The 17,899-nt window shown below is 46.9% G+C and overlaps 1 protein-coding gene across 8 annotated transcripts in view; it reads right to left on the reverse strand.

Moving 5' to 3' along the window:
• The window catches only part of Trim66 (tripartite motif-containing 66), a 67,759-nt gene that overhangs the window by 12,137 nt on the left and 37,723 nt on the right, over window positions 1-17,899 (reverse strand). For all 8 annotated transcript variants that reach the window (XM_006507961.4, XM_011241835.3, NM_181853.4 and 5 more), the window contains 3 exons: window positions 16,501-16,618; window positions 13,915-14,822; window positions 11,097-11,258 (listed from right to left, as the gene is read on the reverse strand). In XM_006507961.4, the coding sequence (XP_006508024.1) occupies window positions 11,097-11,258; window positions 13,915-14,822; window positions 16,501-16,618 (1,188 nt within the window). The remainder of the gene's footprint in view (window positions 1-11,096; window positions 11,259-13,914; window positions 14,823-16,500; window positions 16,619-17,899) is intronic.

A 17,899-nucleotide genomic window follows, 5' to 3' on the forward strand; every position in this document is an offset into this window, starting at 1 on the left:
AGCAGCATATGAAGGCCTGTCCCCATTCCCACCACCAAGGAGGCTACCGGGTCATGACATGGAGAGAGGCGCAAGCTAAGGGGTGTGTGTGTGTGTGTGTGTGTGTGTGTGTGTGTGTGTGTGTGAAAGCAAGAGAGACAGAAGAAAAGGAGAGAACCTACCATCTGACCTGGGGTACATACATGACCCATGACCTATATCTCCCAACCCTAGTCCTGTACTTAAGCAAAGGTGTCATAGGACTTTCTAATTTCGCATTTCCAGTCTTGACTAATACTATCTATGGCTTCTCTTCCTTCCCTTTAAGGGGTCTCATGAATCAATCTGTACTTGGCTTCAGAGCTGCTCTCTGGAAAGCCCTCCCAAGGTTCCAGAGGATCTCATTCTGTCCAGGGGAACCCAGGTCAACTCCAGAACTTGCAGCAAGCTTCAGCTCGTACTAGCATTGGATGACAGATTTCATCAAGGCAGTGGAAGGTCTTTTCTAGCCCGGGTATACCGGCCAATGTCGCTCCAAACCACAGGAAGAGAACTTCAGGGTGACTCCTAACATGGCCCCGGCTATGCAGCCATCAGATGGGGTGAGACTGTTCCAATCAGAAATCTAACTACGGGGGAGCCTAAGAAGGGGGTGACTTAAAACGTTAATGAAAAGCAGTTGAAGACGTGGATGATTTCAGTAGCTGATTGTATATGGGTTTTCGGAGTTGAAGAAACAGATTTGATGGAGGTGAGAAGGCAGGAGACCAGTTTTAAATGTAACTTTCATGATTTCAGGACTTTAACAAGCCTGTACTTGAAAAAAGTAAAGATTGAATCTACACCAGTTTGCCTGCTTTTGAAAATCAAAGTGAAAACACCAGAGCCAGCAGCTCTAGCCTCTCAAGATCAATGTCCCAAATCTGTCTTTCTTCCCATGTGTGAAGTGCTCACATTTCCTGAGGGCGGTAAACACTTCAATACGTTCTCAGGTCTCAATATAAAGGTAAAAAAGCTTTTCCCCAGTAAAGAAAGAATGTCTTCCTCCCATGAATGTCATGCCTGGTCACCCAGCTAGGTAAGAAGCAACATCAGAGGGGTGCCCCTCCTCGCTCCCAAACTCACACCAGGCCCTGTAATTCAGATATACCCATTACTTCCCTCTCTACTGACAGTGCCAACCCCTAACCTACTTTCCTGTCTTCCTAGACAACAGGAGTGGCCTCCGCGGTGCAGACACACTTGGAAACACATCAGGCCGCACCATGCCTTTTCATTGAGCTCTGCAGTGCACTCAGTCCCCTCAGGATGAATACAAACATGCTCAAGAGACTCCCAAGACCCAGGTGACCTGTGTGCCTCATCCTTAGCAGCCACCAGTCAAACAACAACCCACCCAATGCTGTGCTCTGTGACCCAGGCCTTCAGACACAATCTTTAAGCTTCTGAAACAGGAGCAGCAGCCCTTGCCCCCTCCAGAGAGACTGCCTTCTCTTCACAGAACATTTCCCTTGCTCCAGCCCCATGTCCTCTTGCCCAATAGAGCTCAGCATCACAGCCAGGGTATGACTGTTGCTGTTGTTGTTGTTGTTGTTGTTGTTGTTGTTGTTGTAACAAAGGTTCTCTCATTCTCAAGTGTAGACCATATCCCCACCCCCTGATGCTCCCATAATACTGGTCCTTTCAGCCTCCTGGTCCATTTGTGATATACTGACCAGTTGCTATTCCCTGTGAAACTAAACCCCATCAAAGCATAGACTTGGGTCTATTTTGTTTATCCACTTTATTCCTAGACCTTAGAGCAGTGTCTGCGTGAATACATGACATGATGAGCTAATCAAAATTTCAAAATAATGTCCTGGGACTACTGTTGAGTCTAGAAATGCCTAGCCGAGTAAACACCAGTTCTGCTCACAACTGACTCTGTGCAACTTCCCTAAAATCAGGGTTGGCTTTGGAGAGCTGAGGTTTAGTGATTCATTTATTATTTATTTATTTTTATTATTACATGTAAGGTAACTGGCTAGGGGTTTTGCACGCTCTGCCTCAGCTAAGCCTTACAATTGCCATTAAGAGGTGAAAGATAAAAGACAAAACTTTATGTAACACATAGAACAGTGTTTGGTCTACTACTGCAGCCCTAGGAACCTCGCTGTCTACCACTGTATTTTTCTGCAGAGGCCTTAGTTGAATACAAATGGGGCTCAGAAAGCTGTCTTCATGTTTTCCGTCTCACTTTTTTATTGTATACAGAAATACACTGATTTTTGTTTTGATTTTGTACCCAGATCCCTTAATACTCTCACTTTGGATTTTCTCAGCACACGTTGGGTGGTTTATTATGCATCGTTCCTTTTTTCTCTTCTTTTGTGCTTTTCTAGCTTTTTGTCAATAACTGGGCCCTTCTGGATGAGCTTATGTCATCCTGGTAACATTCTGATACACAGGAGTCCTTCAGAGCTTCACCTAAGACGCTGAGGTGAGATCCAGATCGCTGGCATTCAGAGCCACACTCAGCCATGGCCTGACGGGGCCTGATGGCTCTTCCTCTGCACCAACACCTCCATCCTTCCCTCATCCGCCCTCACTCGCCTTTCCTTCCCCTTCCTGTCTCTCATGGCCGTCACCTTTTCTTTGGTGTTATTAACTTTTTTCTCTTCTCTACTTATCCTGTTCCCTTATTAGTTAATAGTTTTAAAAGTATGTTTTCTTATTCTTAATTCTCAGTTTTATAAATACATGATTTAGCCAGTTGGTGGTGACTCACACCTGAGTCTCTGAGTTTGAGGCCAGCCTGGTCTATAGAGTGAATTCCAAGACATCCAAGCCTACACAGAGAAACCATGTCTCAAAAAAAAAATGATTTGAACATTTTTTATTTATCTTTCCATATAAAAGTATTCTTTTCTGTGTGTGTGTTGCTTGGTAGTTCTATAGTCTTTGGGGAAAAAAAAAACTTTTCAATTCACTAAGTAGTTTACATCCCCCATCCCAAAAAAACTACAGAACAAGAATGAAAAGATGCTCCAACCAAAGTGAGTTAGGCATGGAACCCCAGGGAAAGTGACCAAAACCAGAATCCAGTGACTTTCTGGTTGGTGACTGGGTGGCTGAGTCTTGCAATGTGTCCCTTGGCGCTCTCTCTCTCTCTCTCTCTCTCTCTCTCCCTCTCTCTCTTTCTCTCTCTCCTACTGCCAGAATACAGAATATTCTTTTTAGGGTCTTTTGTGAGCCTCTCAGCAAGACTAGGGTTAGCCTTGTCCTCTGCTGTGAGGGACCAGTGAGATGCTGCAAAGCAAGCTGTCCCTTGGTGGTCCTGCTCGTACACTACCATAGCTTTCTAATAACGTGTACTTCCTTGTCTACAGACAAGGATATCTGGTGATTAATGCATTGCACTTTATAATATAGGGCAAATGGATCCTTACAACTGCAGTATTCCTCTGTACTTTATAGAACAAATCCTTTCAACTGCAGTATTCCTCCTTTCTCCCCACATGACATTATATTTAACGTAGTTCTGGTGTTCGTTCTATCTCTCCACAACAGACACTGAGAATTACTTAAACATGAAGCTGCTGCTGACCTTGAACATCTGATCCTCCTGCTTCCTCAAGTGTTAGGATTAAATCATGTGCCTTTAGGCCCAATTTTATAAGGTAGTACAGATTGGATTCCGGGTTCCATGCATGCTCCAGCAAGCCCTTGGTGAGATCCTTGATGCTAATCCAGAATCTACTTAGATCAACTACCGAATCACTTGCGTTGGGCTCAAAGCCAAATCTCAAAGAGCAAACCTTTCAGAGGATATCAACTCCCTCTTTCCAATTTCTTACTTCATGTAGTGACATGAGTTCACACAGTGACAGAGTAAGAAGGGGACAGGCAGACAGAGCCACAAAAGGACTATGTTTATTTTGAAACAAGTCTGCTGGTGATCTGCTTCTATAACTTATCTCTTTCATCTCCACATCTATGGCCAATCATGGGCCAGTGCTAGAGAGAGTAAAGCTGGGAAACTTCCACGGGGGAAGGAACTCTGAAACAGTTATGAGAATCTAACACTGGCCCATGTCTATAGGCTGTAAAAACAATGGCAGCTGGGAAGATGGCTCAGTAGCTAAGAGCACTACTGGCTCCTCTTCCAGATGGCCTGGGTTTCAATCCTAGCACCCACATGGCTGTTCACAACTATCTGTAACTCCAGTCCCAAGGGATCCCATGCCCTCTTCTGGCCTCCATGAGCACCAAGCATGCACATGGTACAAAGACTATAAATATATGTATATATGCAAAACACCATATACTATATATAAAATAAATTCCATACACACATTCACACGCACATGCACATATGCATATACATGGCATTTCTGGGACCTATCTACACCATGTTAATTACTTTTGATACTTTTCTGTCTCTGTGAAATGTAGTGCCACCAACCACTACACCAAAATGTACTCATTTCAATGCAGGAAGAAAGTGGATAATCAAGAGCTCTCACTGCTCTCTGCCAGTGTCACACATGAGCAGAGCTACAGCAGGACCTTGCGGGCAAGTAGAGCCAGGGAGGAGAGCAGGGCTTCTAACGAGCATGCCAGGGTTGGGCTTGGGAATACGGCCACACAGTGGCCAAGGTTTCACTCACAGAAAGAGCTTCTGCCAGGAAGGAAGGAGACCTGACCTTTGCAGTACCCAGTGTGGTTGAGAGGTCAAGCAAGAAAAAGCAAAAGTGGATTCCTGCCATAAAGCCTCACAAGAATATGACTTACTACTAATTGATTTGAACTGCTCAACTTCATCACACACATAAAACCTTCAGGCTTCATAAAGTGTGTATTTTGAGGTTTGCAAGGAAAGTCGACTATTTTCTAGTTCAGAAAGGAAGAATCAACATGCCAAGAACCCTTTGCTCTGTTACTGAACTCGGGTCTTTAGAGGGTGAGGGGAGACCACCCTGAGACTAGGAACCCATTCTTAACCCTTCATTAGCGCCAGCTCACCTGCTCCTAACTGTCCTCCTCCTCCACGGGACCCAAGTGTTAGGGACTCTTGCCCTCCTCCTCATCTCAGTTCATCTGTTTGTTGAGACAGGGTCTTGCTATGTAGCTCAGGAAGACATTGAACTTCTGATCTTCCTGCCTCCTCCTTTCAAGTGCTGCTCTACTACACCCAGGTCTATGAGGCAGTAAGGATGGAACTCAGGGTGCTGTGCACGCTAAGCAAGCAACTGAGCTCCATTCATTCCAGACCCATCTCCTTCTTTTTGTCTGCCTGTGTGAGCACACCACTGTCTTTTCATCTGTCCTTACCACCTGACTTGCCATCTTGCCTGAGAGCTCCCTGTCTTTTCTGACAATCACCCATGCAGCTCTTTACCCAGCCTCTGACCTGTCTAGTAGCTTTCCTGTAACCTGCTGAGCACCCTCTCCCACTACACCACCCACGTCTCCTTCTGGAGTTCTGGAGTTACTGTTCTAGTGTTTGCCACACGGTATTCTCAAAATTCAGAGAAAGCTTTGTTCTTTCACTGAAACAAGGAGGAAAGTGGAGACAGTGACTACCCAGATTTCCCAAGTCCATCTAAGCCCAAGGATAGGTAGGAATCTTGGTCTAGCCTGGGAAACCTGCTAGATGATCTTAATTTTTTGCCATTGGCTAGAAATCCAGTATCCTAGTGAGAAGTAATTATAAAATAACAAACAGACACATAGTATACATGTCCTGAGTTTATTATATCTCTGGTTCTTCCAGCAAGATAACATTTCTGCAGATAAAGCAGGACGATGACATGCTGTCCCTCATCAATTCACCCCAGATATCTGAAACATACTGTGTCTTTAACAACGAAATGAATTAGTTTAAGAACATTATTTTGGCTGGGCAGTGGTGGCCCATGCCTTTAATCCCAGCACTCAGGAAGCAGAGACAGATCAATCTCTGAGTTTGAGGCCAGCCTTCCCTACAGAGAGGGTTTCAAGACAGTCAGGGCTACACAGAGAAACCTTGTCTTGAAACAAAACATAACAAAGCAACCATTATTTTGGGTGGGATGACTTCTCAAACCGTAACTATGACATAGTCTCACTAAGCAGAACTAACGGAAGCTAGCACATAAATGCCCAGCTGAGATGCGGCAGAGTCCAGTAACGCTTCCAGAGTCTCTTCAGAGTGGAAGGCTTGGCGTGTCCCTTCGGCAGCCTCATATGTGGCCTTTCTTCAGGTGAAGTTGCCGTCTTCCTTCTTGGCAGTTTCCATTATACAAATCCTAACTCCTCACTTCTAATCTCCTCATTGCTTGAATGTAGAAAGTGAGCAGCTCCTTACGCAGGTCGTGGCCGGGGGGGGGGGGGGGGCACACCTTTAATGCCAGCACTCAGGAGGCAGAGGCGGGAGGGTCCCTGAGCCCTGAGTGTGAGCCAGTCTGGTGTACAGAAAGAGGTCCAGGACAGCCAGGGCTATGCAGAGAAACCCTGTCTCACAACTGCACACCCCATGCTTCCCACCCCCAGAAAAGAGAGAGAGAGAGAGAGAGAGAGAGAGAGAGAGAGAGAGAGAAGCAACCTTAAAGAAAACCATGTTTCTAAACTTGCTTGCTCAAGCTATATCCCATGTGTGGGCTTATGATGTCACACATGCTAGAATGGCCGCATGGGTGTGTACCATCTGTCTCTGTTGTTGTTCCAAAGCTCTTTCTGCTCACTGCTGGTTTCAGGTTGCTTCACAGTGGTTAACATCACCAGAGAGCACTGGGCTGATATACAGCAGGAAAGAGGATCATACACTGAAAGTTCTTTCTCTCTCTCTGGCTGGGGATGCAGATAAGGAGAGGTAATTTACCATACAGAGGTAAACGGACTTATGAATATAAGGGCTCAGAATATCTGAGCGTTTTAACAGCTTCAGATAGGCAGACTGTTTTTTTTAACAGTAGGAGATCACAGAACAGCCAAACGAGGCAGGTGAAGAAGCAACTAACCTAGCTAGTAGCTGGTGTCACATATCGGTTTTTTACATGTTGATTTTTAATAGTAGTGTTGTTGCTATCACTGGCAGTGAGCTCTCAACCACCTCAAAAGGCTCCTGTGTTAATTAAAGCTACTCTGAGGGGCACTCCCGCTGACCAGAGTCAAACGGGGTCATAGGAGATGAAAGAGTTGGAAAGTACCCAGGGCCTTGATGATCTGAGACAATGAGGACCCTAGAGACTGAAGTGGGAGGAAGAGGAAAGGCGTGAGTGGAATTCAGTAGGTCTGCAATGAAAGCCAGCAGAGTGAAACTCACAAAACCTTAGAGGCTCGGGTGAGTCTGCTCAGGCTACTGGAGGAGACTCTCAGCCTATGTGTGAGCAAGTGCCTGTTTCCTTGTGGACCAGGTGATGTGGGCAAGAGTCAGGCTTGGTCTGTGAAGGACTTCACGAGAGAACTAAAGAGAGAGAGCTTCTTAAAGAGATAGACTCACATGCAACCGAGAAGTGTTTGGCTTGACTCCTAAAGGAGAGAGCAGATTGTAGCACAGTTCTGCAGCTGCCAGCCAGGACCTGGGACACTCCCTCGGAAAGCTTCGCCAGGCCCAGGGAACAACATTCTGACTACTTTCAGGACCATCTTTTATGACTATGAGATCACTGCTGAGGTTGAATATCCAGGATCTGGTCCACAACAATTGATTCAGGGATGTGAAGACAAGATGCATTTTCTCACATATGCCAGGCTTACAGTTCTGTTTAGGTGAGTCAGTTCTCATCTCTGGGCTAGAATGTCCTCTTCCACAGGCTGATGTAAATCTCATGGAGCCATTATAAGAGGTGTTAAGAGTTAGGTGTCTGGGACTGGAGAGACAGTGACAACTGGAGCGGTGTCAGCAACTAAGAGCACTGACTGCTCTTCCAGAGGTCCTGAGTTCAATTCCTAGCAACCACATGGTGGCTCACAACTATCTGTAATGGGATCTGATGCCTTCTTTTGGTGTGTCTGAAGACAGCGACAGGGTACTCATATATATAAAATAAATAAACATTTTTAAAAAGAGTTCAGGTGTCAGCATGCTTTGGTAATGGTATACCTGCTCTCTACCTCAGCCATTATCCTTCATTCTTCCGCAAATCTCAATAATCACAGGAAATACAACCCAGACTCCACTTCAGCCGTGAGCAGCACCCCAGTGACCTCAAAGTCCTTTACAGAAGAACTGGGGCTGCACTCTACGCAGCAGAGAGCTCACTGGCAGGCAATGGGAGACTCGGCTTAACTCTCTGTGATGCCTATGGCCCTTCGAGTGCTCTAAAGATAAGCTCGTATGTGTTCTTCCTGGAGTGATTAGCTCAGAAGTATGAAAAGAAGCCAGTGAAAACGCCTTCCAGATTCACCAGAATTGTAAGGAGGTTGTGTTGTAGAGTTGAGACCGTGGCACTTTTCAGAGTAGCTGAACTAAGACTAGGGAGCTTAGGCAACAGCCAGTGCCTGGGAATCAAAGTCAAACATCCTGCTGGGTGCATGGAAGGTAGAGGACAGGATGAGAGTGCGGGCTTCTCCTTCTAGATGACTTGTTCTAGAACTTTCATATCTCCTCTTCAGCTGCAACGTCTTCACTGCGAGGTCATTTAGCAGCAGCAGGTGCACTGCTCTAATCAAAGTCCTAGTGACAACAGAGCTGGCATGGAATGCACACAGGAAAGCCTGGTGCCACGGGTCTCTCTGCTCTAGGGTCTTCAGAGGGACATTTCACTTCCCTGGAACCCATGGGCCAGCACAAGCTGAGGAGTGGCTGCAGACCCAAACATTGGTACCAATGGCAACAAAAGCCAAGGAAGGCTGTGTCCTAAGGACTCTCCAGCAAAGCCCCCCAGCTACTTCAAAGACAAAATCCAGTAGTGAGAGGCCGACATGGAGTCCTCTTTCTCCCACTGAAGTGCACAGAGAAGCCATTGAACCCAGTCAGTGAGAACAGCTTGAGTCAGGAGCCTGTGTTCTGATCCTAACATTGCCCATAGACACTGGGTCACTTAATCTCTCTGTGTCTCAGTTTCCACATCTTTCAAAGGGAAATAAGAAAGTGGCTTCCTCATAGTATTGCTAGGATAAACAAAGACATAAAGTGGAATTTGTAAAAAAAAAAAAAAAAAAAAAAAAAGCTGTGGAAAATTGTTTTTAAATTCATGTAAACTATCATTCAGTAATGAGGTGTTCAAAATATTTGGTATCTTCAAGTTTATATCTCTTATTCACTCAGCCCCAGTTTAAAAGCAATAAATCCCAGGCAGGCAGTGGTGGTGCACACCTTTAATCCCAGTGCTCGGGAGGCAGAGACAGATGGATCTCTGAGTTCAAGGTCAGCCTAGTCTACAGAGTGAGTTCTAGGACAGCCAAGGCTATACAGAGAAACCCTGTCTTGAAACAACAACAAATCAAACACACACACTCATACACACACACACACACACACCAAAACAAAACAAAGCACAACAAAACAAAACAAAATAATCCCTTCAAATTAGATCACCTTTCCTTATGGTGGCCTCTTTGCCAAACCCAAGCTCCCTCTGGGCCACAGTAACAGCCCTTTACTGGGAGCCTCAGACATGAAGCCTTATAAAAAGCATCTTCGACAGTACCACCCCACCTGCCTGCCCCTTACCCAAACCATAACATGGGCCCAGGCCAGTTATGAGGACCAAGAACAGTTCAGAGCAAGATGTTACAGAGCTGACTAACTCCACTGCCAACCTGCAGCCACCCAGAATGACCGTATCCCTCTGTTACTCAGAGAGCCCTAGAGTGACTCACACAGGCAGCATAGTCTCTGTGCTTGACTGTGGTTTCCTCCCTTCCTCCATACTACATGTAAGAACACAGCTGCACACCTCACTCCCAAATGAGAGCAGTGTTTCCTGCGTGGTTCTCCCATCACTTAAGCACCAGCAGGTCCCAGGCTTCCTGATGAATTCTGGGCACTAATAATGCCTGCTTTGGCTCGTCTTCTAATGTGTTTGCCATGGGGGAGCATCAGCAATTCAAAACAACATCCCTCCTTCCTGCCAGGATGCTCTTTATCCCATGCTTCCATTCCCTAGACCAAGACAGACCAGGGTTTTGAGCCAAAGGACTTTGTCTCACTTCCTGCCATTGATCAGACACTGGATTCAAAGCTCTTGTCATCTGATAGTCCTTGAAACCTTGGCTTCCTCTTCTTTCCCACAGCTACTAACTTCATTTGACTTCTCTCCTCCATACTATTCTGGTCTTTTGTACCACTGATGGCTATTTGAAGTGACCTTTCAAATATCCCTCCTAGCTGAAAATCCTTCATTCAATACCCCAGCCCCAGCACTGAACCCCAAATCCAAGCATAATAGGCAGGGTCTTCCAGCCACTCCCCTTCCCAAGTGCAGTTCCCGTTTCTGCTGAGCCCATTTGTCGAAAACCTCCAGCTAGAAGGAGGATAGAGTGGAGAGACAAAAAGAAAAGAAAAAAAAACAGAGAAAGACAACTCAGAGTTGTTGGGGGCTGGGTTACTGCTAAGGCCAGTGAGTGCTTGCAAATGAGAGGGCGACTAGACCAGAGGCCTCTGATGGCTCATCTTCAAGTGATCTCCATGTCTGTAGGTCCTCAACTGTCTCTGCAAGGACATCTCTGCCAACCATGCACCTAACCAATGTGCTGGCTCTAATTCTAAGGCCAATAGCTCTGTGTGGTGGGGAGCCATATGAAATACCTTCTCTCGTTTACGTTGCAGAAAGGATAAAGGCTACACCTTGGGTTCTTAAGTAAAGCTCAGCTCTTCTGACAGCCATGGAGCCGGAAGGTCTCAGCTCCCTTAGCTGCTTGGTGGCGATGTCCACCTCAGACAGCCATTAGGAAGGCAAAGTCAGATCGTAAAGGACCACACACCATTCTGAGCATAGAATAAATCGACTCCTTCCCCTTCCACTCTAAATGAAGCCCAGTGAGCCCATATGGGAGTGCAAGTGGGAATGGGGAAAGACCATCATTGCTTCATTGCTGACTTAGGGAAAAGGCACAAGTCAGGGCTGGGTAGCATCCAGGGATGGAACAGGAACACACCTCCCTGAATCCCGTCACCCTTATCCAGGTGGCTGGTGTCGGGGCCAAGTTACCTTTCTCACCACATTTGGAGAAGAGTGCTGGGAGGTGCCATCCACTGGAGGGACACTGTGAGGCGTTTCCTCCCCAGATGTCTGGGGCAAGGGAGCAGCAGTGTTCTTGTCAACAGGTAGAGCTGGCTTTGGGCCCTCAGGTGCTGGTGGCTCCTCTGTAACCTAGAAAAGAAATAACAACCCTGGATGGGTTTCCCCAGAGAGCATACCAGCGGGGACTAATGGGCCCTGCCCCTTGTAGCTGTTTACACACCATGAATGGCTTAAATTTTCTCAAAAAGAAAAATAGTCTGGGTTAGAGAAATGGCACAGCCAGGAAAGTACCTGGAATATGAGTTCAGATCCCAGAACCCACATAAAACTTGGTGGTGAACCCCAGAGCTGAGTTATAGTGGGCAGAAAAAGGCTCCTAGGCCAGTCAGCCTAGCCAGTCTGTGGTGGTGTATGCCTTTAATTCCTGCAGAGGCAGGCAGAGCTCTGTGAGCTTCAGCCTGGTCTACGGAGTAAGTTCCAGGACAGCCAGGGCTATACAAAGAAACCATTTCTCTGGGAGAGAGAGAGAGAGAGAGAGAGAGAGAGAGAGAGAGAGAGAGAGAGAGAGAGAGAGAGAATATCTCAAACACTAAATCAGAAGGCTGGAGAGATGGCTCAGTGGTTAAGAGCACTGACTGCTCCTCCAGAGGTCCTGAGTTCAATTCCTAGCAACCACATGGTGGCTCACAACCTGTAATGAGATCTGATGCCCTCTTCTGGTGTGTCTGAAGACAGTGACAGTGTACTCACATACATAAAATAAATAAATCTTAAAAAAAAAAAAACACTAAAGCAGAGTCAACCTCTGGCACATATATGAACACATGCACAGAAACGCACGTGAACCCTCACGTACACCCCCAGACATGCATGCACACACTCGCACACATCTTATCTAAACTCTTACTAAAATTGTATCCTAATACCATAGTCTTAGAATAGAACCTATATCCTAATACCATAGTCTTAGAATTTTGAGATAACTTTGTGATATTCACTTTAGCAATTATAATGTGGTTTTGGGTTTTTTGTTTTGTTTTTTGTTGTTGTTGTTCTGTTTTGTTTTGATTTTTGTTTTTGTTTTTTGGGGTTTTTTTTTTTGTTGTTGTTGTTGTTGTTGTTGTTGTTTTTGGTTGGTTGGCTGGCTAGTTGGTTAGTTGGTTAGCTGGTTGGTTAGTTTGGTTTGGATCTGGGTTTATTTCATTGTCAATTGTTACAGTGCTAGGATTCAAGCCCAGGGTCTTATGCATGATAGCAAGCACTCCATAACCTACCACTGAGAAACCGTCCAGTCTGCCCCACAGTGTGTACTTATATTTAGCCTGTGGCCCTCTGTGACTCCTGCAGCTCAGGGGCTACTTTACACCTCTTCCCAGGAACCAGGCCTCAGGAGTTGACAACTGAGACATTATCTATGAAGCATGAATGTGAAGTTTTATGTTTTATAAAAACGAAAGTCCCTGGAGTCTCTCTGAAGATGTGTAAGCATAGAGCTTAAGGAGACAGCATTGTGGGAAGCGTGGCAAGGGATGGGGAAGCAGGAGTGTAGAGAGATCAAGAAAAAAAAATCAGTAACGAAGAATTCAGATGTGGAATGGCAAAGATCCCAAAGCTATAACCATGCCCAATCATCTTAAGTGAGAAAACAGAGGATCAGTGTTCAGTACTCCAGTGTTCCCTAAAGAGAGACTGGAGCCTCTCCTGTGGCATTAAAGGCAAATTGGCAGACCCAGACCCCAGGCTTAGCGCCTCTTCTCAACTCTGTATGGTCTCTAAGCAAACTGCTGGCCCTCGCCAACCCCACTCCTCATCTACAAGCTACAGCTGGCACCACCCACAGGGCACAGCTGTTGCTGTGGTATTTTGCATGTGTACAAAAGACATACCTAGCTTTGCAGATATGAAAAAGTCTAAACTGTCCTCGGGATGTTGTAAAAGTGCCACCCACTGAGGTCTAATGCCACCCTCGCTCTACTCCTTGAGCTCCCCGCTTCCCCACTAGGCATGCCTAAGCTCCCAGCAAGAGAGTTTTAAAAGTTGCATGGACACAGGAGAGATCTCTGCCCTTTACCCTGGCTCTGGCAGACGGTACCATGTGTTGGGCTTGAGTAACATTGGTGCTTTCCATGGATACATGAGAATCTGAGTTCAAGCCTCCAGAACCCACATAAAAAGAAGTCAAGAAAGGTCAGTGGGTGCCGATAATCCCAGTGCTGGGAAAGTGGGGACACATGGATCCCTGGGGCTTGCTGGCCAACCACTTGAGCCAAATTGGCAAGCTCCAGGTTTGGTAAGATGCTGTTTTAACAACAACAACATCAATAGGTAAAAAGCAATAGAGGAAGATGCCCAATATTAAACCCTAGCTTCTACATAAACGGACTCACTTTGCTCTACTTCCCCTTTCCCCTCTCTCCTTCCTTCTTCTCCCCTCTCCCCTCCCCTTCTCCCTTTCTCCTTCTCTCTCCTTCCCTCTCCCCCTCCCCCTCTTTCCTTCTCACCTTTCTCCCCCTTTCTCTCTTTCTCTCCCCACCCTGACAAGTATCTTTTTGTTTTAAAGGTACTATCTATGGACAAAATTCCCAATGTCATCCCAGGGTATAGCTAAGCCAGGCCACTGTAAAGAACACTGAGCCCAGACCTCTATAGAGATCATGCACTATGACTGCCACAACTTTGCTCAGCAGAGAGTTTCAGGTAGCTTTCAGATGTGAGGGCTAAAGACCACTTTGATGAAGGAACCTGGATGCTGTATGCCATGGGAAGTCCTGGGAAGACAGCTCACCTGCAGGGTCTCCTCCTGGCTCTGGGACTGCACGGGTGCTGGCTGCCTCACGATGTAGTTGATCTGCCCCACGATGGTTTGCTGAAGATGCTGAGGAGACTTGGTCTGACTCAACTGCAGGCTAGGCTGCTGGGCCTGCAGGAGAAGCTCCAAGTCCTTCTGCATCTCCTCCAGCTCAAACTTGTGGTGCATAATGTCCACATTCTGCGAACAGGCAGGCCCAGGAGGGCTCTCGTGCTGACTGGAAGCCAGGTGCTGGGATGGAGGCAAGGGTGGAGGTGCATGCTGGGGGGGTGGGGGAGGTGGCGGTGGTGGGGGTGGCTGCTGCTGCGGCTGCTGCTGAAAGTGGCTGAGCTTTAGCTTCTGATGGTGGCCCAGCTGAACTTGGATGGAGGGTGTCTGTATGGTGGGCTGGGCATGGGCTCCTGGCTGCACATCTTGCGGAGGGACGATGCACACAGGCTGGGAAACCAGTTGCGGTCCTGGCCGCTGGGATGTACTCTCCTGTTCTGCAGGAGGTTGTGGTTCCAACCAGGGCTGCATCAGTTTGGGTGGATGAGGACTGCAGGCCAGCTCTTTCTCCCTGGGCAGCAGGGTAGAACACTGCAGTGACCCCAGCTGGTGGGGCACCATTTCAGAAGGCTGTCGGAAACTGTGAGCCGGGTGGATGCTGGGTGGAGGGACTTGACCTTTGAGGGAAGGCGAGACTGGAGAGCAGTGGGAGCAGCAGACAGACGAGGAACACAGTGCTGGAGACTGGAACTTGTGTGAGGGGTGGCTGAGTGCCTCCTGCTGAGCCATGGGGGCCTGGTGGCTCTGATAAAAAGATGGCTGCCCCTGTAAACTCCCATAAGAGGCAGCTGCAGCATCTGCCCGGGTCAGCTGTCCACCTTCAGTGGTTATGCAGCCTGGAGGTTCAGAATAGAATTGCCAAAGGTAAGACCCAACTGCTCCCCTTTGCTATTTTCTATTCCCCCTGGTCTCCAAGACTCCATGTCAACAAGGCTTCCAGGGATATTTGCAGGAGCCTGCTTTAAGGGACCACAGGTATCAGCCTTTCTACCCCACTGGGAAATCCACTTGCTCTTTAGTCTAACAGCCCAATGGAGACTCACTAAAAGAATCCACGTGGGGTTGGGGAGGAAGTATATTGGAAAATAGCAAAGGGTACACAGAGAGCCTGTAGGCACACATCTGGGAAACTGTTGGGCAGTGCAATACAAGATCCCATACCAGGTTGGTGGCAGACACCAGCACTGCCCTTGGGGTTTCTGAACCTGTGTGAGAACATCAGATCTAGTGTTCTCTCTGTCTACCGCTCCTTCATCCCATTGTTTTGATGAGGCTTGTTAAGAAAAAGGCAAGAGCATCTGTCTGATTTACCTTTCGTCCTTTATGCTCAGCACCAGGCCTCATCTAGGGCAAAAGTCGAATTAAATCAAATGGGAGAAGGCAACAAAAACTAAATCTGGGGGGGCTGGAGAGATGGCTCAGCGGTTAAGAGCACTGACTGCCCTTCTGAAGATCATGAGTTCAAATCCCAGCAACCACATGGTGGCTCACAACCATCTGTAATGAGATCTAACGCCCTCTTCTGGTGTGTCTGAAGACAGCTACAGTGTACTTTCATATAATAATAAATAAATCTTTTGGCTGGAGCGAACGGGGCCGGAGCAGATAGAGCTGAAGCAAGGAGAGGTCCTGAGTTCAATTCCCAGCAACCACATGTAGGCTCACAACCATCTGTTCAGCTACAGTGTACTCATATACATAAAATTAATTAATTATTTAAAAAAAAAACTAAATCTGGGGCTGGGAATATAATTCACTTGATGGAGTGCTGGCCCAGCGTGTGCAAAGACCTAGATTCGATCCCCAGAGCCATAAACTGGGTATGGTGGTGCACACCTGTAACCCTGGCACTCAAGAGGGGAGGTGGAGCCAAGAGAGCTACAGCTTCAGTGCCACCCTCAGTCAGCCTAAGCTACGTGAGACCTGTCCAGGAAAACAAACCAAAACAAAGCTAGTATTCAGCCCCAAATCAAAGTGGCAGTGGTGGTTAGTTTAAGAAGTCGTTAGGCTGTCAACACAAGTACATCTTCATATTGTCTACACTCTGCCTAGAGACTGATTGACAGAAATTGCAACAGAAAAAAAATGCACAGACCATTATTTTTCTGTTTACATGTCAACCCCAAAGGAGAAGTGTGTAGCTTGTACCACACACATATGCCCCCTTGTTAGCACAGAGACATGTTCACCTGAACTGCCATACAGTCCCACCCCCACCCCCACCCCCACCCCCGCCAGCAATAAAACCGCCAAGATAAAAGGAACAACATTCATGCAGAGCAAGAAGCTAAGAGCTCAGGTGGTGTTGCAGAGTCCCATGATGCCATTATTTACCTAACCCTACCCATCCAAACACACACACACACACACACACTTCTACTGAAGAAAAGGCTTGACTGGCTCCATGATCAATGGCAGTCTGAGAGCACTTTCTCTTAGGCATGTGCTGACCCACCTAGAAACCATAGCAGATTGCCTATGCTTATAGCAGACAGGCTAAAGGCCACAGCTCACCAAGGGAAGCCAGCTGCTTGGTCCAGAAGTTGGGCTCCCAGGTGAATCTGATACTCCAAGGAGAGCCAGGATCTGTGTTACATCTCGTCTCCAGCAACCGCTGCATCTGAAACACAATCTGGCGACAGAGCCAAGGTCACTGATGACACATCTGTGCCTGCATAACAACTCCTACTTTCGACAGGTTAAAGGGCCCCAGGTCGTGTCCCTCTGGCCTCTAGTCCTCCTCCATAGTCTCAGTTCCATGTCCCCAGGACCTTCCAGTCTTCCCAGACAGTGTTCTTTCTCTTCCCAAAGCTCTGGAACCCTACACTCATATCTCTTCCTGGCCACAAGTGATTTATACTTGCCAGGCAGCTCCATCCATCCCACCGTCACCCACTTTCAAAGTGTGCAGACCCTCTCTGAGCTGGCCACTGCTCTGCTTCTGCCAGCATGCAAAGCAACCTTCATCCCACCCCACTGCCATCTTCCTCTGCAATGGCTCTCAGCTACTGGCCTTCAGTACTCTCCCGTTACTTAGGGCTTTGGCAAGTATCCAATCACACCCTGCCAACATCAGCTTCCAGATATGGCCCAATCAACATCTTGACCTCTTATGTCTTTGGTGTTTTTTAAGGTTTGTTTTCTTTTTGAGACAGAGTCTCACATATTCCAGGCCGTCTTCAAATCTATTATGTATCTAAGAAAGACCTTGGACTTCTCACCTCCTGCACATACTACCACACCTGGATTATGGAGTGCTAGGCATCAAACCTAGAGCTTTGTACATTCTAGGCAAATACTCTACAACTAGCTCTATTCCCAGTTCATATTCTTGATTTCTTTTGTTTCTGAGAGTATATTTTAATCACAAATTTTCTTCCTTTCCTTTCCTCCCTCCAAACCCTCACATACACCCCTCCCTGCTCTCCCTTAAATGTACAGCTGCTTTTTTTGTTTTTGTTTTTGTTTTGTTTTGTTTTTTTCTGGTTTTTGAGACAGGGTTTCTCTACATTGCCTTGGCTGTCCTGGAGCTCGCTCTATAGACCAGGCTGGCCTCGAGTTCAGAGAGATCAGCCTGCCTCTGCCTCCTAAGTGTGCTGGGTTCAAGGAGTGCACCACCACCACTCACCATAGCTTCTTTTTTCACCACTGTTATTGCATGCATATATGTATCTGTATGCATAGATATACTCCATAATGCAACCTGTTGAGTCCATATAAAGTTTCTTGTATCGTTCTTGATTTTTCTAATGTCAATCAACTTCCATCTGTTTCAGCTCAGTCACTAGGCCTACACAGCTCCCATCCATCACCTGAACTCGTTCTACCTATGAGGGTATAAACTCCTGCAAGCTACTTCCTGATTCTAGGGCATTCCTACTCCCTTGAGACAAGCTCTTCAATCTCACTGATC

This window comes from Mus musculus, chromosome 7 (assembly GCF_000001635.26).
Source record: "Mus musculus strain C57BL/6J chromosome 7, GRCm38.p6 C57BL/6J".
Lineage (NCBI taxonomy): Eukaryota > Metazoa > Chordata > Mammalia > Rodentia > Muridae > Mus > Mus musculus.